The sequence below is a fragment of the Carcharodon carcharias genome, chromosome 3, assembly GCF_017639515.1.
Source record: "Carcharodon carcharias isolate sCarCar2 chromosome 3, sCarCar2.pri, whole genome shotgun sequence".
Lineage (NCBI taxonomy): Eukaryota > Metazoa > Chordata > Chondrichthyes > Lamniformes > Lamnidae > Carcharodon > Carcharodon carcharias.
Window position 1 is genome coordinate 143,704,845 of NC_054469.1, and position 13,671 is coordinate 143,718,515.

Below are 13,671 nucleotides of genomic sequence, written 5' to 3' on the forward strand. Positions count from 1 at the left end.
ACAAAGTGGCTTCAGAGAGCTTCCTCTGCTGTTTTTAAATCCCCCACCGGGTCGCCGTTGGACACAGTGCCTGACAGGCTCCCATCCCTGCCATGCCCTTCCGACCACTGAGCAGACACATTTCACGTTGGGCAGCCCTTAATTAGCCACCCAGCATGAAATTTGGTCTCTACGTCTAGTTGGTCTCTACATCAGGATCACAAAGATTGCAGTAAAACTCCACTCACTGTCTCAAAATTGATGCAACTCATATGAAATGTCATCCAGTCTGTCTTCTTCCTGTCTCTTCCCCCTCCCACCATTTTGCAGATGTAAAGACATCTGGTACTTGTAAAACCAACAGTATGTACTCCAGTAATGAGCATCTGATTAAATCTGGTCCGAGGTTAATTCTAATCCATTGCTTCATCTGAGCAATACTGTCTCTTCAATTTATGCCAACCACTAGTTGAACTTTATTTTAAAAAATAAATATTTGTATTATCATGGTGTAAACTTATCAAAAATAAAACATTAGCTGTAATTTCTGTAAGATAAACCAGTTTAACAGATCAATATCTTGCCAATATATTTTCTTAAAAAGGCACATGGCCTTTTTGATGATGCCTGTGATCCAAAGTACATACAGTCATTTCTGCATTTTAACATTTTGCAAATACAGTAAGCCATTTCTACCTTCTTGGGCAATGTGGCAGAAATCTTCTTGCAGTTTTGAATAATCTGAAGGCAGGTCTGAACCATCTGAAAAAGGTTTTGTTTCTGCATAAAATACCTCAGACAGGTTAGGATTTGATGCATGCAGTCGCATTGGGCTGGCTGAGATGGAAGGAACCTAAACAAAACGAAAAATGTCATTACTTCTCGCTGAACACATTCTGGCTATGACTCTTCTTTGGAACTAACAAGAGGAGGAGTTATATTGGACTTGAAACATTAACTCTACTTCTCTCTCCACTGGTCCTGCCAGACCTGCTGAGTTTTTCCAGGACCTTCGGTTTTTACTTCAGATCTCCAGCATCCAGTATTTTGCTTTTCTAAAAGATATAACCTAGCTAAACCTCAGCCAAAGTTGCTCACACTTCAAATTGGTTTAAACATTGAAATAGGCACATGGGGCAGTAACAACATACAAGAAAGTTCTATGTAGCAATGCTAATCATAGTTTGAAAGACAACTGCCACACAACAAGGATGTGCGTGTACACATGCTTGTGTGTACTTGTGATCAGGGTGGGGGGAAGGAAGGCAGGGGAGAGAAAAGAAGTTAAATGTGAACATAATTAACCCAATATAGAGGCATGTAGATCGATAGCTGATTTGTCTTTTATAATTAGTCACTACCAATTTTTTTCCCAAGATTGGTTAACGACAAAGCTGGTAATGACTAGAACCACAGTTGAAAATAATCACATCATAATGTTTGACAATACCAAACTAATGCTATAAACATAGCATCCATTTTGAGGAAGCGTTACCTGTAGTGTTGATTTAGCTTCTTTGCCAAAACTTTTGGTGCGCCACCTTCTCGGAAGACGTTTTTCCTTTTTGGGACTTTCAAGGACATATCCCTTTAATAAGGGTGAAAAAATTGCAACTTTATCAGAAAACAATCCATTTAAATATAAGAGTTAACTTTATTTGGTTCCATAGCTCACACCCTGAAATCAAAAGTAATGTTCACTTATTTCTGCTTCAACTTCAATCAAGGTGAGCAAAAATATCTGACTGACATACCTGAATAGCATTTATAGTTGGTGCTGAGTATGTCCTATGAATAACCTCCATGTTCTGTAAAAGCTTGGTCAATTCTGTTAAACTGGAATGACACTGAAAAAGATCTAGAAGAAAAAAAACATTAGAAAAAGCCTATAAAAAAATGCATTAAAGGTTCTCAAACCCATGAAAAACACAACATGCAAAACAACAAATAAAAACAGCCACAACACACTTCATAGATTCACCATATGCAAAAGATCATGGAGATAAATATTACTCCTGGAGATAACAGAGGAGGGGCTAAATTTGTATTTGCATTTAGATGTTCACTCTCGATGCCATAGCATACAAGGCTATGGGCCTAGTGCTGGAAAATGGGATTAGAATAGTTAGGTACTTTATGGGCTGAAGGGCTTTTTTCTGTGCTGTAGACCTCTATGACTCAGTCTTTCAGTCTCATTGGAGACTGAACATACTACTGAATATGCGGGTTAGGACCCTGTGGAAGTCCTGATGTGTAGATCTACGTGGGAATTACCAGGAAGTTTAAACTTTCAAAGTGCAATTCTCTTGCTCCCCAGGATCCTTTGCGAACATCGCTGATTTTGGGCTACAGTTGGAGACTTGGGAGTGATCCACGGTATTTACCTGCATACCCAGGAAATGTTAGATTAATATCTGATCTAATGCCTGGTCTAGCTCCTCAACTGAACTTCCATCACCTCACTGACCCGGCTACCCACTCTACCCATCCACTCACCCATTCGCTAACATTCAAAGACTGGACCTTTAAATTTACCATACGGCAATTGGTGGTGTTAAAAAGGGACATAGCCTGTCTTACTACGACTGCACTCCAACTGGGTTTCCCAAGAGATGCTAAGCTGTGCATTTCTTTGACAGCTGGGATTGGAGATCTTGGAAGAAACACGCAGTAGCGCGGGTCAGGAGAGCCTTCACTTGCAGCAGCAATCTGCTCAACAGTGCTGTTGCTCGGAAGATTCAGTTAGAGGTATTTCGTGTTATGAATGCATGCCCACAAGATACTATGTTAAAAGTGCTCAAAGACATTTCAATCTGTATTCAAAGGTTGGCTCCAGAAGTGAAAACAATAGAGCTGCAAGACACTCAACTCGCACAAACACAATCTCTATGTGCATGTACAGAGATGGATTTGGGAAGTGGGGTGGGTAGGGGGAAGAGCAAAGGTAGACTGAAGTAAAATCCTGCAGAAAGGACAACAATTCAATTAAGCTAATTGGCTATTTCATTCTTAGTATTAAGTTTTTGCTCAACTTTTTATTCCATAAAAGTAAAAATGCTTTCACCTCTTGAACATTTATCTATATCTTCAGAGCTTTGCAACCACGCTGCCACCTTCGACTGGCTGCTGGCATAAGCAAGAGGAAAAGTTGGGCTACTTTGGAACGACAGTTGTTTGGTTAGACTGCCCCTCTGCAACTGGAAAAATTAACATTCATTACTGCTCTGAAAATAAAGATTGTGTGTTTTTGGTATTAGTATATGGAACAATGGGATGGCAAAAAATATTATAAATTGTGCACAAAACATTTGGCTTCAAGGGTAAAATTTGCATACGTACCTGTTATGAAGTATTTGTGCATTTTTTTGTAAGAAACTTAAAAGCACATCAGGTTTGGCACATGAAAAATGATAAAGTATTCCTATCAAAGCAAAGAGTCAACATTGCTCAGGAATGCAGTTTTTTTTTAAAGATTATCTATGGAAGTATTGGAAATTAGTCTACAGTTTTCATAAATTACTTTGATTCAATTTATACTTCAGTGTTGCTGACATTTTCCTGAACTGCTCCATTCTTGGAGCACTCAAATTCTCTTTTATGTTTCCTGGTGAGACTATTGAAATCTGGGGCTCATTCAGTGAAGAACTGCAGGTGCAAATCTTCACACTAACATTTGTGATGCCAAGTAACGTGCTGCTACTAATATGCATCAGCTTTTTTCTACCTTCAACTTTTAGTTTCGTTTCCTGCTGTTACCATATTTTCTTTATAAGGCTGACAGGACAGTCACAGATTTTCTTATCTAAGATGAACCCAGCATCACAGCACTCTTTTCTTTTCTCTTTGGTTGGAACAGTTCATTACTTTCTTTGAAGCATAATGAAAAATATACACCCAATGGTCTGGGCCAGAAACTGAACCATCTTCAGTATTTATCACACCTTCAGTATTTGTCTTTATTTTTGTAGACATGAAGGATCTCCTGGTTGTACTTTTCATCACTTGCTCCACCCAAACTGTCATGAAGGTAGTGGGGCTTTTGCTACAAAATCACACCAAGCTCTGTCCCCCTACTCATCTGGCACTTTCTCACCTTGTTCCTCCCCTCCCACCTCCCATTTAAAATCCTCATTCTCTATTGCTCACCCAAGTATCATGCCAAGTTCTTCAGCGAGATATCTTCATTAATTTCCTCCCTCTAACTCTACCCAGCAATTACCCTGCATGATTTCAACCTCCATCTCAACTCATCATGCTCTGTCCCCTCAGGGTCCACTGTCTTCCAATACTCCCGTAATCCTGCCTTTCATATAAGCAACCCTACCCATGTTCCCAGCCAAACCCTTGAGCTTGCCATCAAATGTGGCCTCTTTACTCCAGTCATCTCAATCACAGACAAGGCCGTCTGTGATCAATTCCTCAGTGTTATATTTTGTTCAATAACACTGTCGTGTGAAATGCCTTGGGAATATTTATAACATTACAAGCAGTATACAAATACAAATTGATTGGAGAAGGGGTGTGGGCTTTGCTGCAGGCAAGAGTGAAAAAAAAATCATCTTTGGATTATCTGTGCTGGTGGAAGCAAGGGTGCCAAAAAGAAGTGAGCTCCTGAAGTATTAAATGCATGGATTAGCATACATGCAACAGAAGAGCAAGGTAGGGAGAGAGATGGGCAATCTTTGAGATGAAAACAAGTGTCTGTGATGAATTGAATATGGGGGTGCCGAAGTGAACTTTGGGATAATGTCAAAATTCCACAATTCTGGACTGAGGTGTATATGACAGCTGAGCATGTTGGTAAAAGGAATGCAGCTGAGCTAACTGAGTGAGGGCTTGGAGTTTAGTGAGACGGGAGCTCGGTGAAGGGGTTGGAGGGGTTGGGGAGAGGAGGTGTTTGGTTCCTTTTTCTATCTTTCTCACCCCATAGGAATTGGTTCTTGTTCTACTACAGGGTGAGTTTAGTGAGTATCTGGCAAGTGAGTAAATTCTATTCTATCCCTAAGGTTTAAAACAGTACATAAATTGGTGGTAAAGTTAATAAAATATATAATAAAGTAACATAAATAAGTGATTAATATAATTAAGTAATTATTTAAAACACATTAAGGATGGCAGGACCGGTGATGTGTCATGGCTGCAGCATGGAAGCTCTTGGATAACATTGTGATCCAAGGTAAACACATCTGCAATAAGTGTTTGAGGCTTGGGGAGCTTCAGCTCCAAGTCATTGAGCTGGAGGCTGAGCTGCAGATTCTGTGACACATCAGGGAGGGAGAAAGTTACCTGGATGCTTTTTCCCAGGAAGCAGTCACACCACTTAGGACAGTCTTCTGATTTGGTCAGGGGTCAGGGACAGGAGGCTGTGACTGCGAGTGAGGCAGGTAAGGGGACGCAGGGCGCAGGAATGCAGGAGCATGAGCGTCTGCAATTGAGGTTCTCTCTGCTTATTTGGGTGAAAGCAGGGGCCGCAGGGTGGATGAGCAAACTGACCATGGCACTGTGGTACAAGGAGCCATTCAAATTGGAGGGGGGGCGGGGAGAGGCGGGGGGGGTAGTGAAAAAAGGAATGTAGTGATCATAGGGGACAGTATAGTGAGGGGGATTGACATTGTTCTCTGTAGCAAAGAGCGAGAATCCAGATGGCTGTGTTGCCTGCCCGGTACCAGGGCTCAGGACATCTGCTCAGGGCTCAAGAAAAACTTGCAGTTGGAGGGGGAGAATCCAGTGGTCGTGGTCCATGTAGGTATCAACAACATAAGCAGGATGTGGAAGGAGGCTCTGCATAGTCAGTATGACGAGCTAGGCACCAAATTAAGCGGACCCCAAAGGTAATAATTTCTGGATTATTACCTGAGCCATGTGCAAATTGGCATAGGACAAATATGATTAGAGAAATAAATCCATGGTTCAAAGACTGGTGTGGGAGAAGTGGATTCCTTTTGTGGGGCACCTGTACTGGGGAAAGGGGGATCTGTACCATTGGGACGGTCTACACCTGAACTATGCTGGGGCTGGTGCCCTTGCAAGCCACATAACTAGGGAAGTAGAGTGGGTTTTAACTGAACAATGGGGGCAGGAGATCAAATTTGTGAAGATGTGACAAACCAAAGAGTACAGGCAAGACAGGAGAGAAAAGTATTAACATGGGAAATGATAAACAGACTGTGACAGGAAGGGACAAAGAATACAAATCTAAGAGTAAATCAGCAGATAAGGCTAGATGCTACAAAAATAATAGAAGGAGAAAACTAAAGACACTGTATCTAAATTCACTTAGCATTCAAAACAAAGATGAACCAATAGTGCAAATAGAAGTAAGTACTATCTGAGAGCCATTACATTGACATTGGTACAGGATGACAGGGGTTGGGATCTAAATATTGAAAGATATGTGACATTTAGGAAGGACAGGAAGTTAGGAAAAGGTGGAGGGGTGGCTCTGTTAATTAATGATGGTATTAGGTCATCCCTTTCTAATGTGCTAAGTTCAGGAAACCAGGATGTAGAAGCGATTCGAGTAGAGATGAGAAACGATAAAGGCAGGGAGTCATTTGTGGTGTACAGGCCCCCTAATTGTAACTACATGGTAGGACAGAGTATAAAAGAGATAATGGGAGCTTGTCAGAAAGGTTCAGCAATAATCATGGGGGATTTTAGTCTACATATAGACTGGAAAAATCAGATGGGCAAAGGTAGCATAGATGAGGAGATCATATAATTTTTACAGGATAGTTTCTAACAACAGGTTAACTTGCAGGTTGAGTCAATAGTCAGGAAGGCAAAAGCAATGCTGGCATTTATTATGACAGGATTGGAATATAAAAGCAGGGATGTGCTGCTGAGGCTCTCTCAGGCTCTGGTCAGACCACATTTAGAATATTGTGAGCAATTTTGGGCCCCGTATCTCAGCAAGGACGTGCTGGCCCTGGAGAGGGTCCAGAGGAGGTTCACGAGAACGATCCCAGGAACGAAAAGGCTTAACATATGAGGAACATTTGAGGACTACGGGTCTATACTCGATGGATTTTAGAAGGATGAGGGGGGATCTGATTGAAACTTACAGAATACTGAAAGGCCTGGATAGAGTGGATGTGGGGAAGATGTTTCCATTAGAAGGAGAGACTAGGACCTGAGGGCACATCCTCAGAGTAAAGGGAAGACCTTTTAGAACAGAGATGAGGAGAAACTTCTTTAGAGTGGTGAATCTATGGAATTCATTGCCACAGAAGGCTGTGGGAGCCAGGTCATTGAGTGTATTTAAGACCAAGATAGATAGGTTCTTGATTGGTAAAGCGATCAAAGGTTACAGGGAGAAGGCAGGGGAACGGGGTTGAGAAACTTATCAGCCATGATTGAATGGCAGAGCAGACACGATGGGCCAAATGGCCTAATTTCTGCTCCTATGTCTTATGGTCTTAACAGCACGTTAACAGAGGGCAGGCTATACTAGACCTGGTATTGGAGCAACAAGAGCGGGTCAATTGATGACCTCATAGTGAAGGCACCCCAAGGTTACAGTGATCAAAATAGGATTGCATTTCACATTCGTTTTAAGGGAGAAACAAGTGGGTCCAAGACTAGTATTTTAACTTAAATAAGGGCAATTATGAGGGCATGAAAGCAGAATTAGCTAAAGTGAACTGGCAAATGAGATTAAGGGATATGTCAATATAAGTTCAGTGACAGACATTTACAGGAATATTTCAGAATATATTTATTCCAATGAGAAAGAAAAATTCCAAGGGGAGGGCCTGCATATATGTGATTAACTAAAAAAGTTAAAGACAGTATCAAATTTAAAGAAAAAGCATATAATTACGCAAAGATAGCTCAGAAGGCAGGTCAGAAGATTGGAAACTTCCAATCACAAAAACATTAATAAGGAGTGAAAAATTAGAGTATGAGAGAAAGCTAGCTAGTAATGTAAAGATGGGTAGTAAGAGTTTCTATGGATATTTAAGTAAATAAAGAGTTAAAGTGAGCATTGGTCCTACAGAAAGTACGCTTGGGGAATTGATAATGGAAAGCAAGGAGATGGCAGATAAATTAAACAGGTCTATTGCTTCAGTTTTCACTATAAGGGACACAAGTAACATCTCAGAAATAACTATAAATCAGGAAATGAAAGGGAGGGAGGGACTCGGGAAAATTACAATCACTAGGAAAGTGGAATTGAGTAAATTGTTGGGGCTGCGGGCTGAAAAACCTTCAGGTCCAGATGAACTTCACCCTAAGGTCTTGAAAGAAGTGGCTAGTGAGGTAGTTGATGCACTGGTTTTAATTTTCCAAAATTCCCTAGACTCAGGGAAGGTTCCATTCGATTGGAAAACAGCACACGTAACTCCCTTATCCAAAAAGGGAGATAGACAGAAAGCAGGGAACTACAGGCCAGTTAGAATAACGTCTGTCATAGAGGAAAATGTTAGAAGCTATTATTAAAGATGTTATAGCTGGGCACGTATAAAAATTCAAGGCAATCAGGCAGAGTTAACATGGTTTTGTGAAAGGGGAATCATGTTTAACAAATTTATTGGAGTTCTTTGAAGGAGTTACATGTGCTGTGGACAAAGGGAAAATTACAACCACATTGCCACCCTATGTTTATGGATGATGCCATCAGAGATAGCACATCCATTAAGGGGATATGGCCAGCAACAGACCCTGGGGTAGATCAGAGATAGCTATACAGGCACAGGAGGAAAAATAAATTGGAATGTAAGTCACCGGTGGCTACTGTGTAATGCAAACAAAGTGAACAGAAACACAAAACAGCAATGAAGAGAGTCAGGAGCCCAGCAGACAAATTTGCCAGTCAACTGTTCACTTGTGGAGATAACTGAGGATGTGATTCAATGTGGTGAAACAATATCATGGAATCAAACCAATCTAGAATCTCTGCTGTCTGGGCTGACTTACTAACTAACCGCAGGTATCTCAACACAAACCTGTAATTAGAAATTGATGGCCAAGATGATCAGTCAAAAGAGACTACAAAGGCTCATAGGTCCTGCAAGAGTGGCCCATAACTTCATGCCAGACACAGCTATCAATCAAGAATCACTAACTCGGGATGTTCTAATCCTTTGCTCTAGCTAAGTAACTTCAAATCATTAACATATGAACATAAAAATAGGAGCAAGCGAAGGTCATTCTACTCCTCAAGCCTGCTCTGCCATATAGTCAGATTATGGCTGATTTTCTACCTCAATTCCACCTTACCAAACTATCCCCACATCTCAATTCCCTTAGCCTCCAAAAATCCATCCATCAATGTCTTGAATATAGTAAATGGCTGAAAAATCCACAGCTCTTGTGGTTACAGAATTCCAAAAAATTCACAATCCTCTGAGTGAAGAGACTTCTCTTCTCAGCAGTAAATGGCCAGCCTTTATTCTAAGACTGTGACCCCCCCATACCTGCCATGAGGTTTCATGGGTGACCTTCAATATCATTGTCAGGAACGTATTCCAGAGAATACCGCCGTCCCCATTCAACTATAAACCTTTTGCTGAACTGTTGAAAGTGGGAGCTGCCAGAAGTATCCCAGGTGGCTAAGGAAAGAATTCTTGCCATGCTGGTCCCAGAAGACAGAGGCTGCTGCAGAACTTATTGACATTCAAGAACGAGATACAGCTGTAGCACTCATGGATTTTCAAGATAAAGGCAGTTTAGAGCAATGGCAAGAAACTCCTGAAAATCTGGGTCCCTCATGCTCTGGCAGAAAACACGAACATGATTCACCAGCTCAGCATCACCTCACTGCTCCCATGAGACAAAGATCAGTGTACATAACATTACAGCCTGCCTCCTAATCAACTCAAGGACAACTACCACAAAAATCAAATGTAGTGAAAAAGCTCCTTAAGCTCTCTCTCTGCAAAAAGCTGCTCCACATGCAAGCATTTTGGTGGCCTTCACCACTGAAGGGATAGACACAAAGCCATCAGGAACCAAGTCCAGGAAGGCTGCCAGGATCAATGACATTTACCTAGAATTGATCAAGACCAGGGCACAAAGGGACAGGTGTGGCTTACCAAACTTACCTCCAATAACTTTGACACTAGCATAAACTTGGAAGTATGAAGCAATTCCAAAGTCTTTGCCACACTAAAACCAACTAATTATCTAAAAAGCTCAATCCCATCACCTTCCTGCCTGCAGTTAACAAGGTGGTAGAATGGATCATCCTTAACCGGATAAAGCCAGTTTCAGAAACCACCCACCTAACCAAGCATATGGTCTTCAGAGAAGGAAGAAGCTGCCCTACACTCACTACAAACTTTGAGAGAGGGTTCCAGAGGCTAAAGACTAAAGATACCTTCACAGACCTGTAAACAACACAATGCCATCTGACGCTTTCAACAATCTTTCGAAGCTGCAAAAATCTTATCAAAACCCTAAACAGCAACCATAAGTTCCATGTCTACCTCAGTAACAAGACAAGCTGAACACAAAGATTCGGCAGCGGTCTGCCACAGGAGTCTATTGTCACACCAGCTTTTTACAACACCTATACAGCAGATATGCCCTGCACCAAATTCTGGAAGTTCATCAGTGCCAAATTCATAGCACTACTGATACAGGCGTCAATGCGTCAATGCTATAGGAAGCAAATAGGATGCTCACAAGTGAGCTGGACTGACTGGAACACTACTTCCCAAGTTGGCACCCCCAACCCAGTCCAGAGAAAACACTTGTGCCCTCATGCACCTAAACAATGTCACTGGAGGATAACTCAACATTCCTTTTTACGGAAGACAACATGCTGAGTTTCAGGCCATGGAACACATCACATCAACCTGCCCACTAAGATCTGTTGCAGGAGATAACTCATTTCTCTACACAGCATTCCAAAACGCCGTGAAATGAATAACTAAATTAGACATCCCACATAAGCCTTTCCCATCATATGAAAGTGGTATCAACTCTATGTCCATACAGCCAACAAACAATCAAATTGAAACAGATGGAACCCAATGGCTCTGCAGTTAATCTACAGTCACTTAATAAATATTTAGTAAATTATAATGTAAATTCCCTCCTGCTTGCAGAAGACAATTGATCTTAATCTTGTGTATATCGTGGCTAATAAGGAATTCAAATCAATAATTCAATATAGGCAGAAAATAATTGTCTCACACTGACAAATGCCCTTTGTCCTTCACTTATCCTTCCTATCATTTCATCTCATCTTTTATCCTTAACTTTTTTTTAAACGGATGAAGTCCAAAATACATCACGACAAATGCTTGATAACTAATGATACTAAAATTTTTAAGGTTGTTTTTTTTCCAAGATCAGTTTTCAGTTGCAATTGCCATGGCAATAAACAGCCATATGCGACAAACAGCCATATGCGACAAACAGCCATATGCGACAAACAGCCATATGCGACAAACAGCCATATGCGACAAACAGCCATATGCGACAAACAGCCATATGCGACAAACAGCCATATGCGACAAACAGCCATATGCGACAAACAGCCATATGCGACAGTCATATGCCGCAAACAGCCATATGCAACAAAGAGTCACAAACACATTTAACATCAGATGTTGGGAAAAAGCTAAAGTGATGGTGAAAGATTTCCTTTCTTTTTAAATTTATTTATGGTATATGAGCATCGCTGGCAAGGCCAGTATTGTTGCTCATCCTTAATGGCACTGAATAATAGATACATTACAAAGCAGTTACCTGTCGCAGTTAAGCTTCACCCTATCCACATGCATTAAACCCTACACAATACTAAAGTGCTATCCTAACTTTCAACAATATGTTAAATTTTCCTGCAGCAGTCTGGAGTTAGTTCTTTGGAATTAGACAAATATTAATTCAATGACACTGTTTTGTCAAGTTAAAAATTCCAAATTCACAATTCTAGTTATGATTCAAAGACAACCCACGTGATTAGGGAACTATCCATTAGGATCAGGATGTGCACCATCTATTTTGATTGAAAGCTTATAAATTTTACATGAGAAAAATTTACATTTTTTGCTAACAATTAGGGGTGTCCAGGTCCTAAAGTAGAAACTTCCACTCTTCAGTGCTGCAGTAGGCCTCCAATCGGCGCCCCCAATCGGGGCCATGCCGCCATTTTACATGGGTGGGCCAACATGACGTCCGCCATGAAGCACTATGCGCTCCCCGTGCGGGGGGGGGGGGGGGGTCCCTCAGCCAAGAGTACCCTCTTTCTCGCATGCGCATACTGATCTCCCTGAAGCTAAATGCTGCCTCAGGAAGACCGGCTCCAAATTTAAAAATGTTAAACAAACGATAGCAAGATTTCCCTGACACATCCCCTCATGTGACACAAGTTGGGACATGTCTATTGCTTTCACTGAAATCTTTATTAAATCTTTAAAAACCCTCACGAAACCTCATCCCGCCCATGGATGAGGATTTATGCTTTTTCTTAAGCCCGCCAGGGCTCCCGGCCTGTCCGCCAACCCTAAGGTTGGACAGGCAGGTCTATTAATGATGTTAATTGCTTTCTAAATGGCCTCAATTGGCTGTTGACAGGTCAGCGGGCACACAGCTGATTCAGCCCCACCCCCACTCGCCAACCGGAAAATCCTCCCCTTTCTCACAATGTTGAAAATAAAAGGGCAAAATTCTGCCCTTGTCGGGCGGGCTTGGCAGGGGCGGTCAGGAAACCGACTGAGGCCTGTGATCGGGGCCAGACTGTGCTTTCGTGCTGGTGTGCCAATTAAGGCCCACCCAGCATGAAACGCGAGCAGCAGCACTGCCTGTGTGTTTGCGGGGAGTGGGGAGTGTGCACTTCGTGCATGCACGAAAATCTTCCTGAGGCAGAACAGTTTTCAAAATACAAAATAAAGATGTTAAAACGTTATAAAACATGTCCTCTCATGTGATTCTGTTTTAAAATTTTTACTTTCTGTTGGAAACCTCATCCTACCCGTGGATGAGGTTTCCAAAAAATTTTCGCCTGCCTGCCAACCAAAAGGTTAGACAGGCAGCGAAAAATTTCTTTTACCTTTATAATGACGTTAATAGGCCTTTCAATTGTCAGTGGACGTGCTGCCAACTCCAGCTTGCGAGTGCACAATAATATCGGGATGCTCACCTGATGTCATCATACGTCATATTATGCTTACTCAGATTGGGTACGTGCTTGCCTGATGTGCTAAAAATTCAGCCCAAAATCTTAGTGAAGTTTTCCCAGCTCAATACTTCTGCTATGTCATAAAGTTATCGAGTTTTGTTTTTAAGTATTACATTTTCCACTTCATTAATGCTCCCAGCTTAAATAATGCTTCACAATTTTATTCTGTACTTGGGTAAATAAAAGCTACTTGCATGAGAGATAGGGAAAAGCATAATTGCAGCTCATATTTTAAACAGACCTCCTGCTTTTCAGAAGGTATTCTGGACATATTAATTAATAAAGTATTCTTATATTCATCTCAGACAAATGAAGCAATTCCATTCCATTGAACCTTAATGGAATGCCCTGTCTTGCATAAAGTGCTCTTTTATCCTCATGTTTAAAACTCGAACAGCATGTAAAACTAACTTCTCAAGCTCGTTCATATTAATGATAAACACAAGGGTAAGATTAATTAACTAGAAACGCCTCCAGAACACAAATGGTACACATACAATGGGTCTACCATATAATTAACAGATAGCTAAAGAAAATCTCATGAGCTGTGATGTTCAAGA

The 13,671-nt window shown here is 41.3% G+C and overlaps 1 protein-coding gene across 13 annotated transcripts in view; it reads right to left on the bottom strand.

Annotated features, from left to right (window-relative positions):
- Nucleotides 1-13,671, bottom strand: part of osbpl3b (oxysterol binding protein-like 3b) — a 237,289-nt gene that overhangs the window by 117,017 nt on the left and 106,601 nt on the right. For all 13 annotated transcript variants that reach the window (XM_041183816.1, XM_041183809.1, XM_041183813.1 and 10 more), the window contains 4 exons: nt 3,044-3,176; nt 1,734-1,837; nt 1,475-1,567; nt 676-832 (listed from right to left, as the gene is read on the bottom strand). In XM_041183816.1, the coding sequence (XP_041039750.1) occupies nt 676-832; nt 1,475-1,567; nt 1,734-1,837; nt 3,044-3,176 (487 nt within the window). The remainder of the gene's footprint in view (nt 1-675; nt 833-1,474; nt 1,568-1,733; nt 1,838-3,043; nt 3,177-13,671) is intronic.